At 36.1% G+C, this 20,142-nt stretch overlaps 1 protein-coding gene across 1 annotated transcript in view; it reads right to left on the bottom strand.

The window, feature by feature from the left end:
- The window catches only part of WDR91 (WD repeat domain 91), a 33,661-nt gene that overhangs the window by 6,614 nt on the left and 6,905 nt on the right, over positions 1–20,142 (bottom strand). Inside the window, exons 5-12 of the mRNA XM_052000566.1 lie at positions 19,535–19,665; positions 18,746–18,911; positions 15,763–15,921; positions 14,501–14,694; positions 13,261–13,411; positions 10,386–10,480; positions 5,260–5,428; positions 1,315–1,423 (exon numbers count right to left, since the gene is read on the bottom strand). Coding sequence (XP_051856526.1) covers positions 1,315–1,423; positions 5,260–5,428; positions 10,386–10,480; positions 13,261–13,411; positions 14,501–14,694; positions 15,763–15,921; positions 18,746–18,911; positions 19,535–19,665 — 1,174 coding nt within the window. The remainder of the gene's footprint in view (positions 1–1,314; positions 1,424–5,259; positions 5,429–10,385; positions 10,481–13,260; positions 13,412–14,500; positions 14,695–15,762; positions 15,922–18,745; positions 18,912–19,534; positions 19,666–20,142) is intronic.

Raw genomic sequence — 20,142 nt, 5'->3', positions numbered from 1 at the left:
AGCAGAACCAGGAGATCATTATACACTTCGACAACGATATTGTAGTGGATTTCTTTGACAAAGAGACCTGAGTTTCAATTGATAAATGACGGACAGAAGCAGCTACACCCAAAGAAAGAACACTGGGAAACGAATGTGAACTATCTGCATTTTTGTTTTTCTTCCCGGGTTATTTATACCTTCTGAATCCAATTCTCCCTGTGCAACAAGAGAACTATTCGGTTCTGCAAACATATATTGTATCTAGGATATACTGCAACATATCTAACATATATAGGACTGCTTGCCATCTAGGGGAGGGGGTGGATGGAGGGGAAAAATCGGAACAGAAACGAGTGCAAGGGATAATGTTGTAAAAAAATTACCCTGGCATGGATTCTGTCAATATAAAATAATTATTAAATAAAAATTAAAAAAAAAAAAAGAAAGAAAACAAGTTATAGAACTGGCCCTTTTAGTCAATGATCCTAAGCCACTATACTTTAATAATTAAGAGACCCTCCTTCCCAAGACAATGTGTAAAGAGCTGGCCTTGGGACCCCATTCAATAGTTCTACTCCTGTCTTCTAGATCAAAGAAAGTGAAAATTGGAAGAGACTCTAGAGGCCAATAATTCCCTCATTTTGTAGGTCACAGTAATGTCAGTCAAGACACAAAATCAAGATTTCTTACTCCAAGTTCAAAGACCAGATGTCTTGTTTTTAGTCAGTGATTTCTTACTGTCCTTCCTGAATGAAAGAAGTTAAGAAACTCATGTCCCTGGGAAGAAGTGATGGCCCCCAAACAAAAGAGAGTCTTATAAATCAATGAACAGCTAGAAACTAAGGGTTGTCTATTCAGACTGAAAAACTGTCAAAAATACAATTGAAAAATGAACCAAAGGCAAACTCACACTTTTCCTTATACTTCACTATTTTGCCTTCTTTTCTTCTATGTAGAATAAATTTACAGAGAGGAGGTAAAGAGGTAGTAAACCCCCCAAACATAAGTAAGTAGTATAGCACTTTCAGCTTCAGGATCAAATGCATATCTCACTGGGTCACAGATGGGCTGACACCCAAGGCAATCCCTGAGACTCCAAATGGAAGAATCAATAACCTCACTACCTCTCAACTCCCCCATCTCCCCACTGGTTAACATGGATGTTTCACCATAAGAAAGCTTATACTATGCAAAAGCACACAGGCCAAAAAGCACCCAGGATCTTACTGCAGCCCCACAGACTGAGCCTTGGCTATGCTTCCTCATGGACCCAGAGTCTGTCACAGCTCTGAGACAATCAAGACATGAATCTCCCTGAACAGAACCACTCACCAAAGAGCCGAATGGCACCATCAGCTGCCCCTGTGACCAGCAAGTTCCCATTGTGGTTGAAAGCAGTACAATTAATAGCAATGGGGTCTGGATCCAGGGAGAACTGGAGCTGTAAGAAAGAATTATCAACAGATGTTAGGTTGCTCTTCCAAGTACAATGTACAAGCTGCTGAGAGAGGCACTAAGGATCACTACCCTGGCCAAAGTGATGATTGTGAATTATACTGCAATCAGCCTCTGTACTGTGATGAATAGTCTTTCCTGAGACTCCCCGACATTTGCTGGGGCACATTCACCACAAATAATGCACAGGCTGATAGGCTTGGAGCTAGAAAGGGACCAGAGAGGTCATAGAATCCAACTTGCTGGTTTTACCACTGAAGAAACTGGCCTTCAGAGGTTAAGGAACTTGCCTAACATATGTTATGAGCTGTAAGAATAGAAATCCAATCAAGGTTCTCTGACTCCAAATCCTTTGTGTTCTTTCTAAAATGAACCAGTCCATGCCTTGGTGATGGTGATGTCTAAAAATAAAATTTACCAATCTGGAATTATGCCCAAAGAGTTATCAAATTGTGCAAACCCTTTGATCCAGCAGCACTTCTGCTGGGTTTATAGCACAAAGAGATCTTAAAGGAAGAGCCCTTTTTGTAGTGACTAGAAACTGGAAATTGAATGGATGCCCATCAATTGGAAAATGGCTGAATAAGTTATGGTATAATATGGAATATTATTGTTCTATAAGAAACAATGATTTCAGAAAAGCCTGGAAAAGCTAACAGGAATTGATGCTGAGTAAAGTGAGAAGAACCAAGCGAACATTGTACATACCAACAAGATTATCTGATATTCAACTGTGTTGGACTTAGCTCTTTTCAACAATTAGGTAATTTAAGGCAATTCTAATAAACTTAGTGATTGAAAATGCCATATAGATCCAGAGAGAGAACTATGGAGAATGAATAGCATGATATTTTCATCTTTTGTTGTTGTTGCTTGAATTTTTACAAATATGGAAAGATGTTTAGAAAAACTGTACATGTTTAACCTACATTGAATTACATGCTGTTTTGGGGAGAGGGGAAGAAAAAGGAGAGGGGCAAAATTTGGAACACAAAGTTTTGAAAACTATTTTTGAATGTATTTGGAAAAATAAAATACCATTAAAATAAAAAATAATATGTATTTTTAAATGAAATAAAAATAAACCAAAATCCCCAACTCATTCTTATTAATAATAACTCACACTAAGCTTTAAGGTTTACAAAGTACTTTTCACATGTCAAAATATTTTGGAGACACCCTGTTTCCCAGAGTTAAGACCCAGCAAGCAGGCGGTGTCCTGAGGTTGGTAATAACAACAGTTCTTTGCACTACAGATGCTCTCACTCCCTGACAAAGTGTATTGCTTTGATCAGCACCAGTTGTTTACCAAAGGAGCTCCTTCTATTTTCCAGGGTCCTAAGAGGCAGAAGCAAGTGATATATCCCATCTCGACATGTTCACAATCCCCGTTTCTTGTAGCTACCAAAGGATTAAGTGTCTGCACTCCTATTTCCACAACACTAACTCTGGTTCTGTACTCTTCCACAATCAAGTTGGAGATAGTTACAAGACAACCCCCAGGAATGAGCCTGCCCGGGAAGTGCTACTCAAGAAGAACTAAAAATGATTATGTCATGGTCCAGCCCACTTCTATGATATAAAGCACTGCCTTTGCACCACCAAGTTAAGCCCATCTACTCATACTTCTGCTTGTAAGTACTTTGCTCACTTTGAAATTTAACTTCTGTCTGATCCCTGACTCTCCTGTCTCTAGCCTGCTCTGCTCAGCTTCGGCAACCTAGGAGTTAGAGGCTGGTTCCAGCCCAGTTGACACATATAATAACTGAGGTAGGTACTGAAATGATATAACCTAATTTTTTTTTTGTCTGAACCCATTATTTCCATGTATAAGAAATTTCCTCTAACAAAGCAAATCAGTAACTCTTCTGCAATGGATCAGGTGCTGCCAATGGCCCCATGAAGTTAAACGACCCCCTAACACCCACCTCCAACATTCCCCCTTCCATGGCCACATAGGCAGTAAGTATCAGAGAGAGCTAACAGCATTCCTGAAGCACTCACTCAGTGACTGCCCACTTTCCCTGCACTAAGTATCAGGAGTAAGGTAAAAACAAGTGCTCACCTCAGGAACAGGTGAGACAACATATAAATAATTAGGTATATACCAGCTATTTACAGTGATCTGAAAGGAAAAGGCACTAGGGTGGGGCAGGGGAGGAAAGGAGAGAAAAAGGAGGGAGGGGAAGGGAAGAAGGAAAGAAGAGAGGAGAGCTCCTGCATAATGTAAGGCCTGAATTTAGACTTGAAAGATGCCAGGGAAACTAAGGCAATTGAATGAGTTATCTTCTATGTTCTAGAAAATGAGGATACAGCAATAAAGAATAAAGTTCCTCCATCCCTCACAGGGCTTGGGTTTTATTATCTCTTCTACGCTTTAAAGACTCTGGAAAAGGAAATTATATGCTACTAATTTGTTTTACTCTTTTCTTTTTGTTGATTATGATAGTGTATTTTCTTACAAAATAAAGGGGGAAAAATAATCTTACTTTTTTTTGGCTTACCAGTTATACTCTGAATAAGAAACAAAACACTCAGAGCTAAAACACTCAAGATAAAATCAGATTTTCAATGGGGCTCAGAGTAAGAATATTGACATTCATCTGCCACCTTTTGTCACAACCATATAGACACATCACAAGCCATAAATATCCCATGTATACTAATACCAACAGTTTGTGATATTTTTGCCAAAGAAGAGAGGGAGTAAGTTAGTAGAATCCCTATACTACCTCCTTACCATGTAGCACAAAACACTTTTCCTGAAAGGAAAAACATTATAAGTGGTTATAAGTTCTCAGATCAACTCACAAAAGCCATTTAGTTCCAAATGACCTGAACTCTACATCTGCGAGAATCTAGTTTTCGTTTTCTTTTTTTATTAATAATTTTATTTTATATATTTCAGTTATAAGGTCTTTGTAAGCTAGTCTATGAACCTAAATAGTTTATAATGCAGTTTCTTTGAGAAAGCATTATCAAAATTACAAACTGGTTTACAAATGAACATCTGGAAAACAAGTCATTTTTAAAGCTAGAGACTGTTTAGTCATATTAATGCCTTATTTATCTAGTGAAGTCAAGAAAATGGAATGTGCCAAGTAAGTGAACTTTCCAAATCCCTAAGCTTACCCACTTTAAGCTCCTAAATTCTCTGGGGAGACAGTTTCCTTAAATGAACTGGCCCCTTTTCCTGCCTTCTTAAAGAGATTACAATGAACCTCATTTAAACTTTTCTTGATCAGTTAGTCACCATTATGGATATTAGTTATTGTAGTGAGCTGTCATACAAATAAATCATCAGGGATCATTAAACATACAATGTTTGTCCCTTTTTATTTTAAATGGTCCTAGACTCATGTAATTTTTTAGTTCTTCTATATGCTTCTTATAGTTTTTCTATCTTCTAGGAAAATCCCCTTTAATTTCTTGCTATTAATTATTTCTATTTCAATTTACACATAATTCTACATTAGGTATTTTGTTTGTACATCTAGTTTTGTGACTAACTTTTAAATGAGTGAAATTACTGCAAGACTGATCTCAATGTCCACTTGAATACTAATTCACATTCTCACCTCACAAAATTCTTTCTCAGTTTGAGAACATTAATAAATATTAAATCAATATGAAACCAGATATTTGTTTCTGTTTGGGAATATAAGAACTAGCATCTAAATAAGGCAATCTGCTCATTGTAATAAGAAGTGACACTGCTGCTGCGAAGCCTGCTAATTCCCTGCCTGAGACTGCCAGGCAGGAGACATGGCTGAGAGGCTGCCATGAACAGCTCAGACATCCAGGGAAAGACCATATATGTACCTGCTGCTTCATGGTCTTAGTGTCCCACAGCAAGAGCTTGCCAGGAACTTGGTTCATGCCTTTGATGCCACTATCTAGTGCTGGGTAGTCCATCTGTGAAATGAGGCTGGGGGCTGCAGCTGAGCAGACGAAGGAGGTCCCACTGGGGCTACAGGCAAGTGACAGGATCCTACAATGAACAAGAAGCTCAATCAGATTCCTCACCCACAAAAGATCTTTTGAAAAGAAGAGAAAATAATTCATCGCTCTGTGATTCTAAATCTGATCATCATTACTAAGAAAAAACTTGCCGAGAGAAAGTGAAACAACAGGACTGTGCATGATGGCAAAGGGCATGTCACCTTAGAGACTGAAATAAGGAAGGAAATGCCAGGCAGAGTTTGACTTGCTCCTTGAACTTTAAAAGAACAAATCTCAAAGAGTTCAGAGATTAATACAGGATTCCATGGACAGAGACTCTAAAAAGAAAATCAGTTTGAAAGAGGTGGGAGATTGAAAAATGAATTCTGAGGACAGAATCACAAATGAGCCTTATAAAGAAAAAAAGGAGAAGTATCTAGAGAGAAGATCAATGTAGATGGGCAAGGAACTCATCAATACTTACATTATAAAAATAGCATTTAAATAGGGTCAGACATTTGAAAAATAAAAAAAGACTTGCAAGTCCTATGAAAATAGAATCAGAAAAACTAAAAACCAAAATGAGCTGGAGCTTGTGATAAATGACAAAGACAATAAATAGTGCCTTTTAAAAAGTTATTTTCAATGACAAGATGGTCAATGATGATGAAATCGAAGGGCAATAATGAACAATGGAAAGAACATAGGAAAAATATCACTCCTATTTTCCTTCACTTTTCAATGTCAAAGGAAAGGACAAAAATGGTTCAAAGAATTGAAATCCAAAAGAGTAAGAGAACAGATAATCACCCTTAAATAAGTTCAAATCACCTGACTAGCATGATCTAATCTCAAGAGACTGAATTTGCAAATACAATTGCTACATCACTGTTCTTGGTATTTGTTTTAGCAAAAAGAAAGGCCATAATCATACTGGAGAGACTCAAAATGTCTCAATTTTCAAAAAAAGGGAAATAAAATAGATTTTTAAAGCATACCAAGCTAGTTTATTAAAGTCCAGTTTGTGAGTTTTTCTCAAAAAAGATGGATTATGGAGAGCAATACAAAAACCAAAAGAAAATGATCATATTTTTTGTTTGTTTTTTTGCTGAGGCAATTTGGGATTAAGCAACTTGCCCAGGGTCACACAGCTAGGAAGTATTAAGTGTCTGAGGCCAAATTTGAACTCAGGTACTTCTGACTTCAGGGCTAGTGCTTTATTCACTGCACCACCTAGCTACCCTCTGATCATATCTTTTGATCCAGGAATTCAACTGCTAAAAGTTGATACTAAAAAATTCATAAAAAAGTAAAAGGAGAATTATACAAAAAAATTAATAACTGGATACTAAAAAATTCATAAAAAAGTAAAAGGAGAATTATACAAAAAAATTAATAACTGGATCATTTGCAATACAAGACAATTGGAAGTGCTTTTCACTAATAATATTTGGGTGAATCGCTAGAAGAGTTATAGTACAATCATATATTAGAATACCATGCTAACATAAAACTTCTAACAAAATATTCAAAGATACAAAGTGACACAATGCAAGATGAACAGAAGTTGAACTGCATGTATACAGACTAAAATTATCTTTTTTTTAAAAGATAAGTAAGCCCAAAGTATGAGAATTTCAGATAAACTTACAAAGGGATATGGAGCAAATTCATTTTGTGCTTGTTACTTGTTAATTCAGTTAATTAATCAGTAATTAAATGATTACTTGTTAATTCAAATAATTAATTCAATCAATTAATTAAATGCTAAAGTTTTATGTAAGATTTTACTCCCTATTTTATATATGTATTTAATTTGCTGTTGCTTGTTATTAAGTTTATTTTTAAAAGTTTTAAGAAGAGGTGATAAGACTCAGTCATTCCAAAATAACTTCCTTTCCTTTTCTATGGAAAAGGTGCTACTAGACTAACAGATTCCAGGAATGATGTAGATCTACTGCATCTGGATTTTTAGCAAGGTGTACAACAAAGTCTCTCACAGTATTTTTATATATAAGATGGAAGGATAAACTAAACATTGAGATAGGTAAGTTCAGAATAATTTCAGAATGATTAGACCCTGGAAATAAGTCTCTATTGCAGGCACCCCAAGAAGTGAATTTGACATAAATCATATAAACTTGGAAGTTAGTTACTTAACTAATAAGTTAAGTAACAGAAGCAATTCAAAAGATTTTTACAGGCTAAAATAGTAGATAGAACTTAACAAATTGAAATTTCATATAAATATAAAATACTGATCTTGGGTTTAAAATAAACAATTGCATAAGAACAAGAAAGAGAAGATACAGCTTGAAAGCAAATGAGTTAACAATGCAATGTAGCAAACATAAAAGCTTATTTATCTTAGATTACTTTTTTTGCCATTAAATTTTATTAATGAAATTCATTTTTAATAGCTTTATATTTTTCCAAATATATGCAAAATTTTCAACATTACCTGTGCAAAACCCTGTGTTCCACCAAATTTTTCTCCCTCCCTTCCCCTACTCCCTCCTATATACAGCAAACAATCCAATATAGGTTAACCATATGCAATTCTTCTAAATATATTTCCATATTTGTCATGATGCACAAGAAAAAGCAGATCAAAAGGTGAAAGAAAAGAAAAAGATCAGGGAAAGAAAACAACAAGCAAATAAACAAAAACAAAAGTGAAAATACTATGTTGAGATCCACATTCAGTCTCCATAGTTCTTTTTCTGGATGTAGAGAGGCTATTGGAATTGCCTTAAATCACCTCATTGTTTAACAGAACCAAGTCTATCACTGCTGTTCATCACATAATTTTGTTGTTGCTGTGTACAATATTCTCTTGGTTCTGTTCACTTTATGCAGCATCAGTTCATGTAAGTCTTTCCAGGCTTTTCTGGAATCAGCCTGCTCATCATTTCTTATAGAACAATAATGTTCTATTACATTTATTGTATTAACAAAAGAGCATCCAAATAAGAGAGTTCCACCAAATTGTTCTCTGGGCAGACCACATCTAAGACATTCTAATGCCAGGAATCACATTTAGAAGTAATACAAATTAGCTAGAAAATATCCAGGAAAGAGTAATTAAGGCAAAACATGCCATAAATATCAGCTAAAGGAGCTATGGAGTAACTAGTGGGTACAAATTATTAGAAAGAGATTTTGGTTACCTTAAGAAGAAACTTCCTACCACTTAAAAGTTGTCCAGAATTGAGATAGATTGCCTATGGGGTTTCATGAATTCCCAGTCATAGAATCTTTCCAAGGAAAAGCCAAACAGCCACTTGTTGGAGAGCTCTTACAGAGGTAGAACTTGATAATCTTTGGGGTCCCTTCCAGTTTTGAGATTCTGTAATTCACCTGCTTCTAACAAGATCAAATCCTAGGACCCCAAATTAGGCCTTGAGGAATAGAAAGTGATACTTCCTTTATGAAAACCTGATTCCCAAACTATTCTTAATAGTAAATAGAGAACAGTTATAATTTGTGGTATATAAAGGTAACAGAAATGATAAAAGAGTGAAGGGAATAGAACCAGGAGAATAATTTATACAATAACAATGGCATAGTAAAGATAGATAACTTTGAAAGAATTAGGAACTTTGCTACTGAACAAAAAGTCTCAGGGTCCAAAATGCTATCTTTCTTTTTTATGAATGTGGCAAAAGCAGAAATTGTTTTGTTTGACTATATGTTATTTGTAACAGAGATTTTGCTTTTCTTTCACTATTTGGGTATCTGGGATGGCAGAGAGCGGGCAAGGGGAGGGAAGGGAGAATGAAGAAGCAGATATTTAACTGATTAAAACAATGAAATATAATTAAAACAAAAAATTTTTAAATGCCAATGGTAAAAAGAAAATTTCTACAGAAACTAAAATGTAGAGAAACATTAATAGCAAAGAACTGAAAATAAAGTATATGCCTCTCTATTGGGAGGGTGGCCTGACAAGTTGTTATATGTAAACATAGGAAGACTTATATGAACTGAAGCACAACCAAGAAAACAACATAGAGAATGACAACAATATAAATGGAAACAGCCAATAAAACAATCAAAGCTGAATCCTGTGAAGTTACAGTAACCAAGTTTGTTCCCCCCCAAAAAAAAGTATAAGAAAGTTTTTCCCATACTTTTTTGTGAAGATACTGAGGATGTAAAATACTACAAATGTCACTTTCACTCTTTTCATGTGTGGCTTAGGTTTATTGAACTGTTTGTTTTTTATTCTTTATTATATTGGATGGATTTTTATAAAGGGGTTGATTGGATGCAGTAAAAAATGATATAAAAATTCTTTTGAAAAAGAATGAATAGGAGAAAAAAGATCAAAAAGAGAAATGTAGGTACTATATACATCAAAATAGAGAGACACGTTTTGTGATAGCAAAAAACTAGAAGTAAAGCAATCATTTGGATGGTACATGAGCATAACAGAACAAGGTTTAGGCTGGCATGACCTTTAAGTATTTCTAAAGCTGTTATGTGGAAGAGAGATTAGACTCATATTGCTTACTCAAAAAAGCTAATGGGTACAAATTTCTGGAAAGGGATTTTGATTATCTTAAGGAAAAATTTTCTAACAATTAGAATTGTTCAGACTGAAATGGATTGCATGTAAAGACATGGAAAAAGACCTAACATTAACTGATGCAAATTAAAGTCAGCTGAACTAGGAAAACAATATATGTAACAATGCATGAAGTATAAATGAAAAGTATCTCTCTTACACACAATGAATGCAGTAATTATTAAACAACAAGCTTGTCCTCAAAGAAGAGATGAAAAACTATGCTTCCCTTACTTTATTGGAAACATAGGAGACTTCCAATGTGGAACACTGCGGATTGTTAATGTGCAGGTTACTTCTGCTGAACTGCATCTTTTTTATTCTTTTACAAGGGATAAAGGTGGGGAGGGATATATTCTGAAATGAAGATGATAGAAAAATAAACTGACCTTTTCCCCTAACTATATATATGGGAAGGAAATTGTTCTTTGCTCACCTAGGCATGTCGTCATTGATACTGATCTCACAGAGATTCTTCTTGGCTTCCGTGTCATAAAGACGCACGGTCCCCGCCCCACTGCCCAGTAAAAGCTGATGAGGCGAAAAGTGAAAGTGAAAAAAGAAAAAGAATAAAGTCAATAACATTTGCTAAAGGTGTTATGGTCTTTTCTAGATCTTGTATGGATGTAGGCCAAGTGAAGGCTTCCATGAAGCTTCCACACTAGCCCAACATTTTTATACAAGTAAACTATAATTCAAATATAAATAAAAGATCAACATAGGAAAGGACTAGAAGAAATGAAGGCAATGTAGTTAAAAGGGTATGTATGTATGTATGTATATATATATACATATATATGTATACACACACACACACACATATACACACAACACACAGATGTATGTATACACATATGTATATATTTAAATGAAGGCAATGTAGTCGAAGGGTATACACACACACACACACACACACACACACACACACACACATATATCTGGAAGGGCTGTTGTGCGGCTGTGTCCAACCAATACTGTCTATGGGGCTTTCTTGGCAAAGACACTAGAGCAGTTTGCCAACTCCTTCTCCAGTGGATTAAGGCAAGCAGGACAAGTGGCTTGCCCAGGATCACATAGTTAAATGTCTGAGGCCAGACCCAAACTTAGGTCTTTCTGACTCTAGGCCCAGCACATTATCTGCTAAAATACCTGAGAGGAAGACTTTTTATCATCTCATTTATCTTTTGAATTTAGATGATGGCTGAATACCCAGGGGCTCTTTAATTCACAGTCCAGAGTTGGGCCTATTGTTATTCAGTCATGTCTGACCCTTCGAGACCCCATTTGGTTTTTTTTTTTTTTTTGGCAGAGACCTTGGAGTGCTTTGCTGTTTCCTTTTCCATTCATTTTACAGATGAGGAAACTGAGGCAGACAGGGTGAAGTTCCTTGCTTAGGGTCACGCTGTCTACAAGTGTCTGGCTGGATTTGAACTGGGAGAGGAGGCTTGCTGACTCCAGCTGGCACTCCATGCACTATGGTGCTCCCTAGCCATGGTTGTCTCCATGGGCTGCCTGAGCCCACCAAGGAATCCAGGATCCCAAAGCTGAGAGTGAGAAATGTTTCCCTAAACTGCTATAAGCTGAATGCAGACTCTTAGGGGAAACAGCCAAGAAATAGAAGGTAAGCACCACACCTCAAGGATGGTAAACAAAGCAATGAAAACTATTTCCAAAACAGCATAGAAGATGATTGCACAGGGCCTGGTATTTTTCCCCCTGAGGCAATTGGGGTTAAGTGACTTGCCCAGAGTCACACAGCTAGGATGTTAAGTGTCTGAGGCCAGAATTGAACTCAGGTCCTCCTGACTTCAGGGATCTGGTGCTTTATCCACTGTACTACCTAGCTGCCCCAACCTGGTATCTTTTTTAAAACAATGAAGACCAAGTTTGAAATTGAAAGGAAACAAAAGTTGAAGGGTGAAAGTTATTTCTTGTAATTCAAAACCTACCTTCTTAAGTATTTTTTCTTTTTTTTTTTTCTTTTGAATGCAGGAAAAATTTATTTTACTTTTTGTCCAAGAATGGGTGTGTATGTTAATAGATGATACATTTTTGGAAACATAAAGGCAGTGTTTTATTTCCTACTCTGAAGTGCAATTCCCTCCTCCCCTGATTCTCTATTAATTGGGTGTTACAGAAATTATAGAATGTGAATATCCACCTCTCATTATAATCTAATCCATTCCTGGGTTACATTATTTTGAGTTTTAATTTTCTAATTTGTTTCATTTCTCCAATTTACTTTTCATAATTTTGTGAAAACTAAATAAATCCCCATCCATTTCTCACAATTGATTATCTCCATTAAAGTTCAGTTTCAAAGCTCACACAAAGTATGAAATTAGTAAAGAATTAATACCAAAATATAAGATTACTTCTTAAGTATTTTCAAGGAATATTTTTGGCTACATGGTATGAGCCCATCAAAAAGGAAAAAAAAAAAAGATAAAAGTAATTCTATTTCCACTGTTCAAGAAATCCTACCTCATGAACACAAATTTCAAAATAAGGAGGGAAGCAATGTCAATCTGATAGTCAGCTACAATGAGGGGAAATGTAAATGTAACACGCCTTTTCTTTAGTTTTAGCAATTAAAAAGAGCCTGTTTAAAAGATTTCTGATGAACTGATGGAACAAATAGAGAATAGGGCTAGTGCATAAAAGGAGGAAGTAAGACTTAAACAGTGGAAACCAAAAAAATCATATAGGAGGACTGGATTTTTGTTTTTATTTGATGACTGGGCCTCCCCATAATGCCCACGAGCACTTAATTCTCCTGCTGATGGGCACAGAAGGTCGGCCTGCTCTGTTTCTGACCTAGATCAATTCCCTCCTCCACAAGCAGGATGGGGGTCCCCTTCTCTCAGAGTTCACCATCCTGGTGCCAGACAGTGCAGATACCCAATCTGTTTAAAGCTTGTTTCCACAATCAAACTGTCTGCTTGCTTCAGCCTCTCCAGCAGAAAGGATTTTATAAGCATTTACCAGCAGAGGACTGTTCTTAACTTGTTCCAACTACAAGTCTTAATGACATAGACCTCGGTATTACAGCAATACTGCCACTCATCCCTGCAACAGACTCACAATGCAGGCCAGGAAAATTCTAGACACACAGCACTTAAATCTCCCTTAGGGAAACATGATGTAAAAGAATTGTAGCTACAAAGTCTAGACCCTAAAGGTGCAAGGATACTTAGAGCTACATGGTTAAATGGTTAGCAGGTAGGAAGGAGGTGAACTTTAAGAACTCTATTGGCTTTTGAAAATTCAAAGACTGCAAAAATGATAAGTCAGGTAATAAAATTACTTACCAGTCTGTCCCGTTTAGTGGCCCATTCTAAAGAAAGAAGGGGTGACTTGGAAATAGAAGAAGCTTTAGTCTGCATGATAGGATTAAAAGACCAAACCTTGATGACTCCATCCACATCTAAGCTAGCAACTCTTCTCCCAGAACAGTCCACTCTAAAGGAGAAAAAGAATATATATAAATGTCAGTGTCCTCCTTCTTTGATTTTACAATTCTTCTTAACAAAATTTAGATAATTTTCTGTTTGTTAGGAGTAATACTGGAAGATTAAATTTAATTAATAATGTAGTATTTTAAATTATCTAAATTTAAGAATCAGAACAAAGAAAATCCTAAATTCTAAGAACTTAAGAATTACTCATTCCTAATGAAATCCCTAATATACCCTAAGAAAACAAAAGCTTTAACTAATCACTCTTCTCAATTTCTCTTTCAGTTCTTATCACAACTGAATAAATAGACTTGTACCACCAAGTCACAGCTTCTTCTGTTCTCACTCCCAAAACTCTATTCTTTAGAAGGCAATAGAAAGTCATTTCCTTGGGACCTTTCTAGTTTAAAAGAGAAGATAAAGAGAGAATAGTCACATAATACTATTAACATGCAGAAATAAAAGGTTATTTGTTCTACTTGGCTCTAGAAAGCTGAAATTGGATCAATTGGTAGAAGTCACAAGAATAGCAATTTTGTCTAAATATAAGGAAATATTACTTGTCAATCAGTTGTCAAAAATGGAATTGGATGCCTTTTTAATTAGTAAATAAATATCTTTCTGATAAAGCTCTCAAATGGTGGGGGGATGATACTTGTCATTTACTGCAGCTCAAATTCATAATTTGGGAGAAGACTGAAATACATGACAATTACAATTCCTTTTAACCCTGAATTTCTATGATTCCTTATTAGATTTAAGTAGGTAATTTATTAAAATCATAATCATGATACTGAAAAGGACCTTAAAGCACCATCATTTCAATTCCATCTCTTTGCAAGATGGGGCCTGAAGACTTCTGAATTCCTTGGAGTCTATTTTTTTTTTAATCTTGAGGATAATATTGCAACTTCCCTCTAATAACTTCCCATTCTCATCATCAGTCTTCACTTCCTTTCTTACAATATCAGGTAAGTTTGTATTAGCTACCTTGAAGGCAGAAAATTCTAGTTAGAAGAGTAAAGACCGTCTTGATATTGAGCTGTATTCCATCTGCTGACATCTCTATGCTGTTCCTAGGCCAGTTACTCACCTGCAATGCATGATGGAAGAATGATGTTCACCATACTCCTCCTGGCTCAATACAATGAAAGGCTCCTCAGGTTGAAAGCCACTCCCTTCTATGCCAGCTCCAGAAATTCTGGTAGTCATGTCTGCTTGGTCAATGTGAAGCTCTAGGGAAGGTTCTGTCTCTGACCCACTAACTTCTGTTTTCTTCTCTGGACACTATCTCAAGCAAATGAAATGAGTAAGATATAGAGGAGATCTACATTCCATTTTCAGTGTCTATTTGTGGCTCACAATCTGAGGCCTCCCTAACGTTCCAGCCTTTCTCACTGCACATTACTTTGCTTCCTGCACTCCATAGTTTAGCCAAGCTGACAATGATAAACTTTCAGTCCCCTTTGGAGAGTGAATTTTTGAATTTTCAAAAGTTCTTTTCAGAACTACCCTAACTGAGGTATAAAGAAACATCTCCAGATTGGGAGCCCACCCTCAACAGTTCAAAGGGGTATTTTTAAAGAAACTTTAGGAAGGGCTGGGTTCAAGGTTTGGCTTCTATGGATGTCCCTACCTCCTTCAAGCCTAAGGTCATTTCTTTACTCAGGAAAATGGGTCATAGCGGGCAAGCCTCTGCATGGCTGGTGACATGGTCCTACTTCTTCATAGCAATTATTCTATCTAACCCAACTGTGATAGATTACTTCAGCATTAAGTGCAACCCAATATCACTTGCCCTTAATTATCTCCTCAAACATCGATTTGTCAAACATGGAGATACTGTCTCTATGCTTTTTCACAAACATCAAAGACCAAAATTTTTATTGCTGACAAGAGCAAACCAAACACATAATAGGTAAAGCTGCTAGAATCCTTATGATCAACTAAGTATGGGGACAGTACAGGAGTCCTTTCTAAATTCTGTACAAATGGACTTATGGACTTGTACAGAAATAGCATATGGGAGCCAACAATCATACTATGCTAGTATGGAAAAGAACCAAACCAAAAAAAAAAAAAAAAAAAAAAAAAAAAAGGAACAGGGACAGGGAGCAAAGAAGATACCAAAAAATGCCCTCTAATGAACCATCACACAAAATTCAGTTTAAATTAGTTAAGCAAAAACAATTCTTCACAAACAAAATGAAGAAAAAGACAACAAATATTTCTACATGAATTAGAAATTAAAACAGGTATAACAAATACAATCTGAGCTGTATGGGATAATCGACAATTGATAAGGGAATATACAGAAGAATAGTTGGTGGCTCTTATGGGGACAGAGGCTCATACCTGGAAAGTAGATTTGGATAAAAGCTCTTTTCTTTCCTTGCCGTGATCCTGCAGGCGCTTTTGCCGATGATGTGCCAAGCCAGGCTCTCCAGTAGATAAGCCACTGAAGATGTTCTTTCCGTCTTTGACTCCTGTCATGGCTTCTTTTGCTTTAAGGATCTAAAAGACAAGAATCAGAATAATGGAAATTCAATTTCAGGTTATGGCCAGGCCTCAGCAGACAGACAGAACAGAAAGAAGAGTCACCATATGGCTGTCAGCTTTCACTTAATATGTAAAAAAGACAAATTTTCCAGAAAATTTAAATTTTACAGTTTCAGCCAAGCAGAAGGTCAATGGTTCCATAAGTCAATCAGTAAATCTGGATTTTCCAGCTTTCATTCATATATATTTATATATAATATGTCATATTATAATAATAGAAATATTACATATTTCTAACAGTAATTATATATAATGAAAAGAATATCACCACTTCTCTACCTTAGTTTTCAAGACCTACAAATTGAAAATAATGACCTTAGTCTAGTAATACTTAGAAGACTCTAAGATAACAAAAAAAATTTTTTTAAAAACAGATGCCACAAAATCCTCTGTAAAATGGAAAAGTGTCAGCACTCTCCATAATTTTAGCAAAGTGTGTATGACTGGGCAAGATGATGTTAGTGAAAAGTGACATATAAAATTGATTATGATATCTAGAATTCTTAAAAGAAATTTTAGGATACTTATAGCCATCCACTCAGTATAAAATTTGAAAGAAAAAAATTCTGGTATAGTTAAAGGAATGTGTGCTACTCTGCTTAGTTACATGTCTAAGACAGCATCTGTAAACATTCAAATTTACTAATTGTTTTCTACTTGTTCTATTTATATGGGAGCAGAATCAGAAGAAATCAAAAATGTTTCTCAAAGATGCAAAAACAGCATGGAAAAAGCAATGCTTTGGGAGAGAGAGGGTATCTGAGGATCTGGATTTAGAGCTTATATAACCCTGGACAAATTATTTAATTTTTCTGGCCTGAGGTTACTCCTCTATGAAATAAGATGGTTATAGACTATCTTTAATATCTTTCCTAGCTCTAAATTGTAGAATCTAAAATAAAGGATAAGAAACTAAGGGGACTAGGAACACAAATGATATTTTCAGTTATTTTTCCAATGACTATTGTGATTTTGGAAGAAAAGAAATATACTACTTTATGTGATACAACAGTAGTCATCAAAACTACTTGGTGTTGATTAAAAGAGGAGATCAAAAAAAGAAACTAGACAAAGGAGAATCAGAAATAATGAAACTCAATAAAGTCAATGTTTGATAAACCCCAAATAATAAAATACATAAATCACACTCCAACCCTCAGCTCTAGACATTCTCTCTGGCTAGCACTCCCTACCTAGAACTTAATTCCCAATTAAAATCCCATTTTCTACAGGAAATCTGCCCCAAACTCATTTAATTCTAGTGCTTTTCCCTCCATAAATTATTTCCTATTCATCCTGTATTACAGCTTGTTTTGTACATATTTGTTTACATTTATTTCCCCACTAAGATCGTAAGTGCCTTGACAAGGATAGGGACTGTCTTTTGCCTCTTTTTGCACCCTTACTGAGTGACACAAGGGCCCGGCACATTAGTGAGCACTTAATAAATGTTTTTTGATTAATTGATTGAAGAAAGAACTCCTTGTCAGAAAAGAACTACTAAAGAAAACTGAAAAACAGTGTGGTGACAACTAAGAGTAACATCTTATACTTATTCCAAATTCAGATTCAAAATGGATACCTGAATATTAAACACCATAAAAAATTTGGAAGATCAAATACATTTCCCAACAATGGGATGGAGATTCCTTTATCTATTTATTTGCTGAGGCAGTTAGGGTTAAGTGACTTGCCCAGGGTCACACAGATAGGAAGTGTTAAGTGTCTGAGACCAGATTTGAACTCAGGTCCTTGTGACTTCAGTAGTGACCTCAGGACCAACAAGCCAGATTTTCTAGTAACATGGAACCACCTAAGATGCTCCATTGCCTTTAACTGGAGCTCATAGTGAGAATTCAACTCAACCAATATTTATGAAGTATTTACCATGTGCCACTGGATGAGGCCTACTTTGGGGGTATAAGGGAAAAACAAAACAGGTTAAAACAGCTGCCAGTCTTCATACTAACTCTAAGAGGAGCAATCCCACTCAGCCAACATGGTATGACAGTTTAAGAGATACTTGTCTATATAAAATCTATTAACTTTTACTATAGCAAGTACTACCTCCTTGGGAGGGGGTGGAAGGAGAGAGGGAAGAAATCTCAGTAGGGCATTTTGATTATTAGATGGAAGTTAGCTCAGAAGCAAGTACACTGCAAGCTTCCTGGAAAATTGAAAAGGTGAAAATCCTTTGAAGAATCAGCAAATACTTGTTGGTTTAAAGGAGGAACCCTATGATTCTAGAGCCTGCAATGAAGAAACATTTATTCCTCAGTAGATTTTGATTTTATTATGTCTAAATTTTCACAGATTTTAAAATTCGCTCTTCAGTCACAATCACTGTAAGCTACTCACTTCAATATTAGAAAGGGGAAGGAAAGTTTCAAAGATTATTGTGTATCATGGTTAGAGTTAATTTCAGTCAACTTGAAGACAGCAGTGAATCTCAAGAGTCAGCCAAAACTTAAGAAGAATGTCACACAATAGTCAATGGAAAAGTTCTGATTTCACATCAGAATTAAAGATTTGATAAGAGAAGGAAATGACACCTTTCTTCTCCATCTCCTTGGCTCCTCTGCTTATCCAGATCCTGATATTTTAATATCAAGAAAGACACAAGAAGAAGAAAAAAGATATAACCTTAAGATGAAGAAACCTAGTGAAGATAGGAAACCTAATATGAAGATAAATATAAAAAAGTGACCAGCTACCTTGGAAATACCATCAGAGATGTGTTTGGAAACCATCACATAAGAGGCAGAAATTAGGCACTCACCTGATTGTTGGATAATTCTTTTTTCACTGAGGACTGCGCCTGAGGGGGACCTGAAGCTGGAGACATTCTAGAGGGACTCTTCTTACTCTGAGGCAACAGGGCAGAGAAGAAGCCCATCTTGGGAGAATGGGACAGTGAGGCACTCCTCTGGCTACATACCATGACACTAGTCAAAAGAGAAACACAACATTGTTAGAGTTGGAGGAGGAAGGCCCAGCAGGACCACAGAGCTCCTGGGACTGCAGGAGGCATTCCCTGTCAGGACTCAAGCTGTTTGGACAAGTTGACATGCTCTAAGCTATAAGTTTTCTTGGTGCTATTTCTTAGTATTAATGGGATCTGCAGCTTATCTGGAATAAGAGTACAACTTCTCTATCTTTCTTACAGAGCTCTAGTGTTAAGAAATTAAGAAAGTTTCATCAGTAAAAGGTTCTGCCTTAACTGGCTATTTCTCAATGACTAAAATGTCACTAAAGTGACACTAAAGTGTCAAAGACTAAAATGTCTATTCATTTTCTCAGCTAAACGTCACACAACTACATGTAGACAACCCACCTTAGAGAACAGTACTAAGAGTACAAAAGGCTGAACTCATAACTCTCTGAAAGAAGGACAGTTCACGATGAAAGACGTTCTGGGATGACTTCCTCAACATAGAGTAAGATAGAGTGTTTAGGGTACAATAATGAAATAAATGCATTATTAAAATAATACTTTGGGATAAAAAGTAGATCAAAAAAATACCAAGAAAATAAACAATTCTCCCCAATCTATGCCCCTTGAACTCACAGTTCTGAGTCTCCCAGGCGGTCCATATTGGACACATAATGAGGGAGTTTGTGTTGGACCACTGCCTCTTCCTCCTCAAGCTGCTGCTCTTCTTTCTTCATTCGATGGATTTCTGCTTGCAATGCAAAAAGCTATGTAGGGATGGGGCTGAGTTAGAAGGTATTCTCACCTGATCTTCCCTCAGGTCTATGATGCTTTGTAGCTTTATCAAGTCTTTAAAACTATCTCACCATCCCACAATATCTTTTCTGAAAGAGAACTGAAAAAATAAGTCTGCCATATCAACACAACTACTGCAATAATCACATCTGGTACTACTCTGTGGCATTAAAGAACTTTTCTCCCTATTTACAACAATCATATACCTTACTATTTGAAAAACCTAAGTCCCCCCGTAGGTCACAAACAGAAAACATGAAATCCCAAAATTGTAACAACTGGATGGGTAAGAAGGTAGCAAACATGTTCTCATTGGAAGGAAGACCATCAAAAAATTCTATGAATATCACTGGTCTGACAATTTCACTTTAAATATTTGGGACAGGCTTTTTTCAAGTTAATCAAGGTAGAATGTCAGTAGCTACAATATAAGAATGGCCTTCAGTATG

The sequence above is a fragment of the Antechinus flavipes genome, chromosome 5 (genome assembly GCF_016432865.1).
Source record: "Antechinus flavipes isolate AdamAnt ecotype Samford, QLD, Australia chromosome 5, AdamAnt_v2, whole genome shotgun sequence".
Classification (NCBI taxonomy): Eukaryota; Metazoa; Chordata; class Mammalia; order Dasyuromorphia; family Dasyuridae; genus Antechinus; species Antechinus flavipes.
Note: the sequence above shows the minus strand (reverse complement) of the source record. Positions and strands in the feature narration are given on the sequence as shown.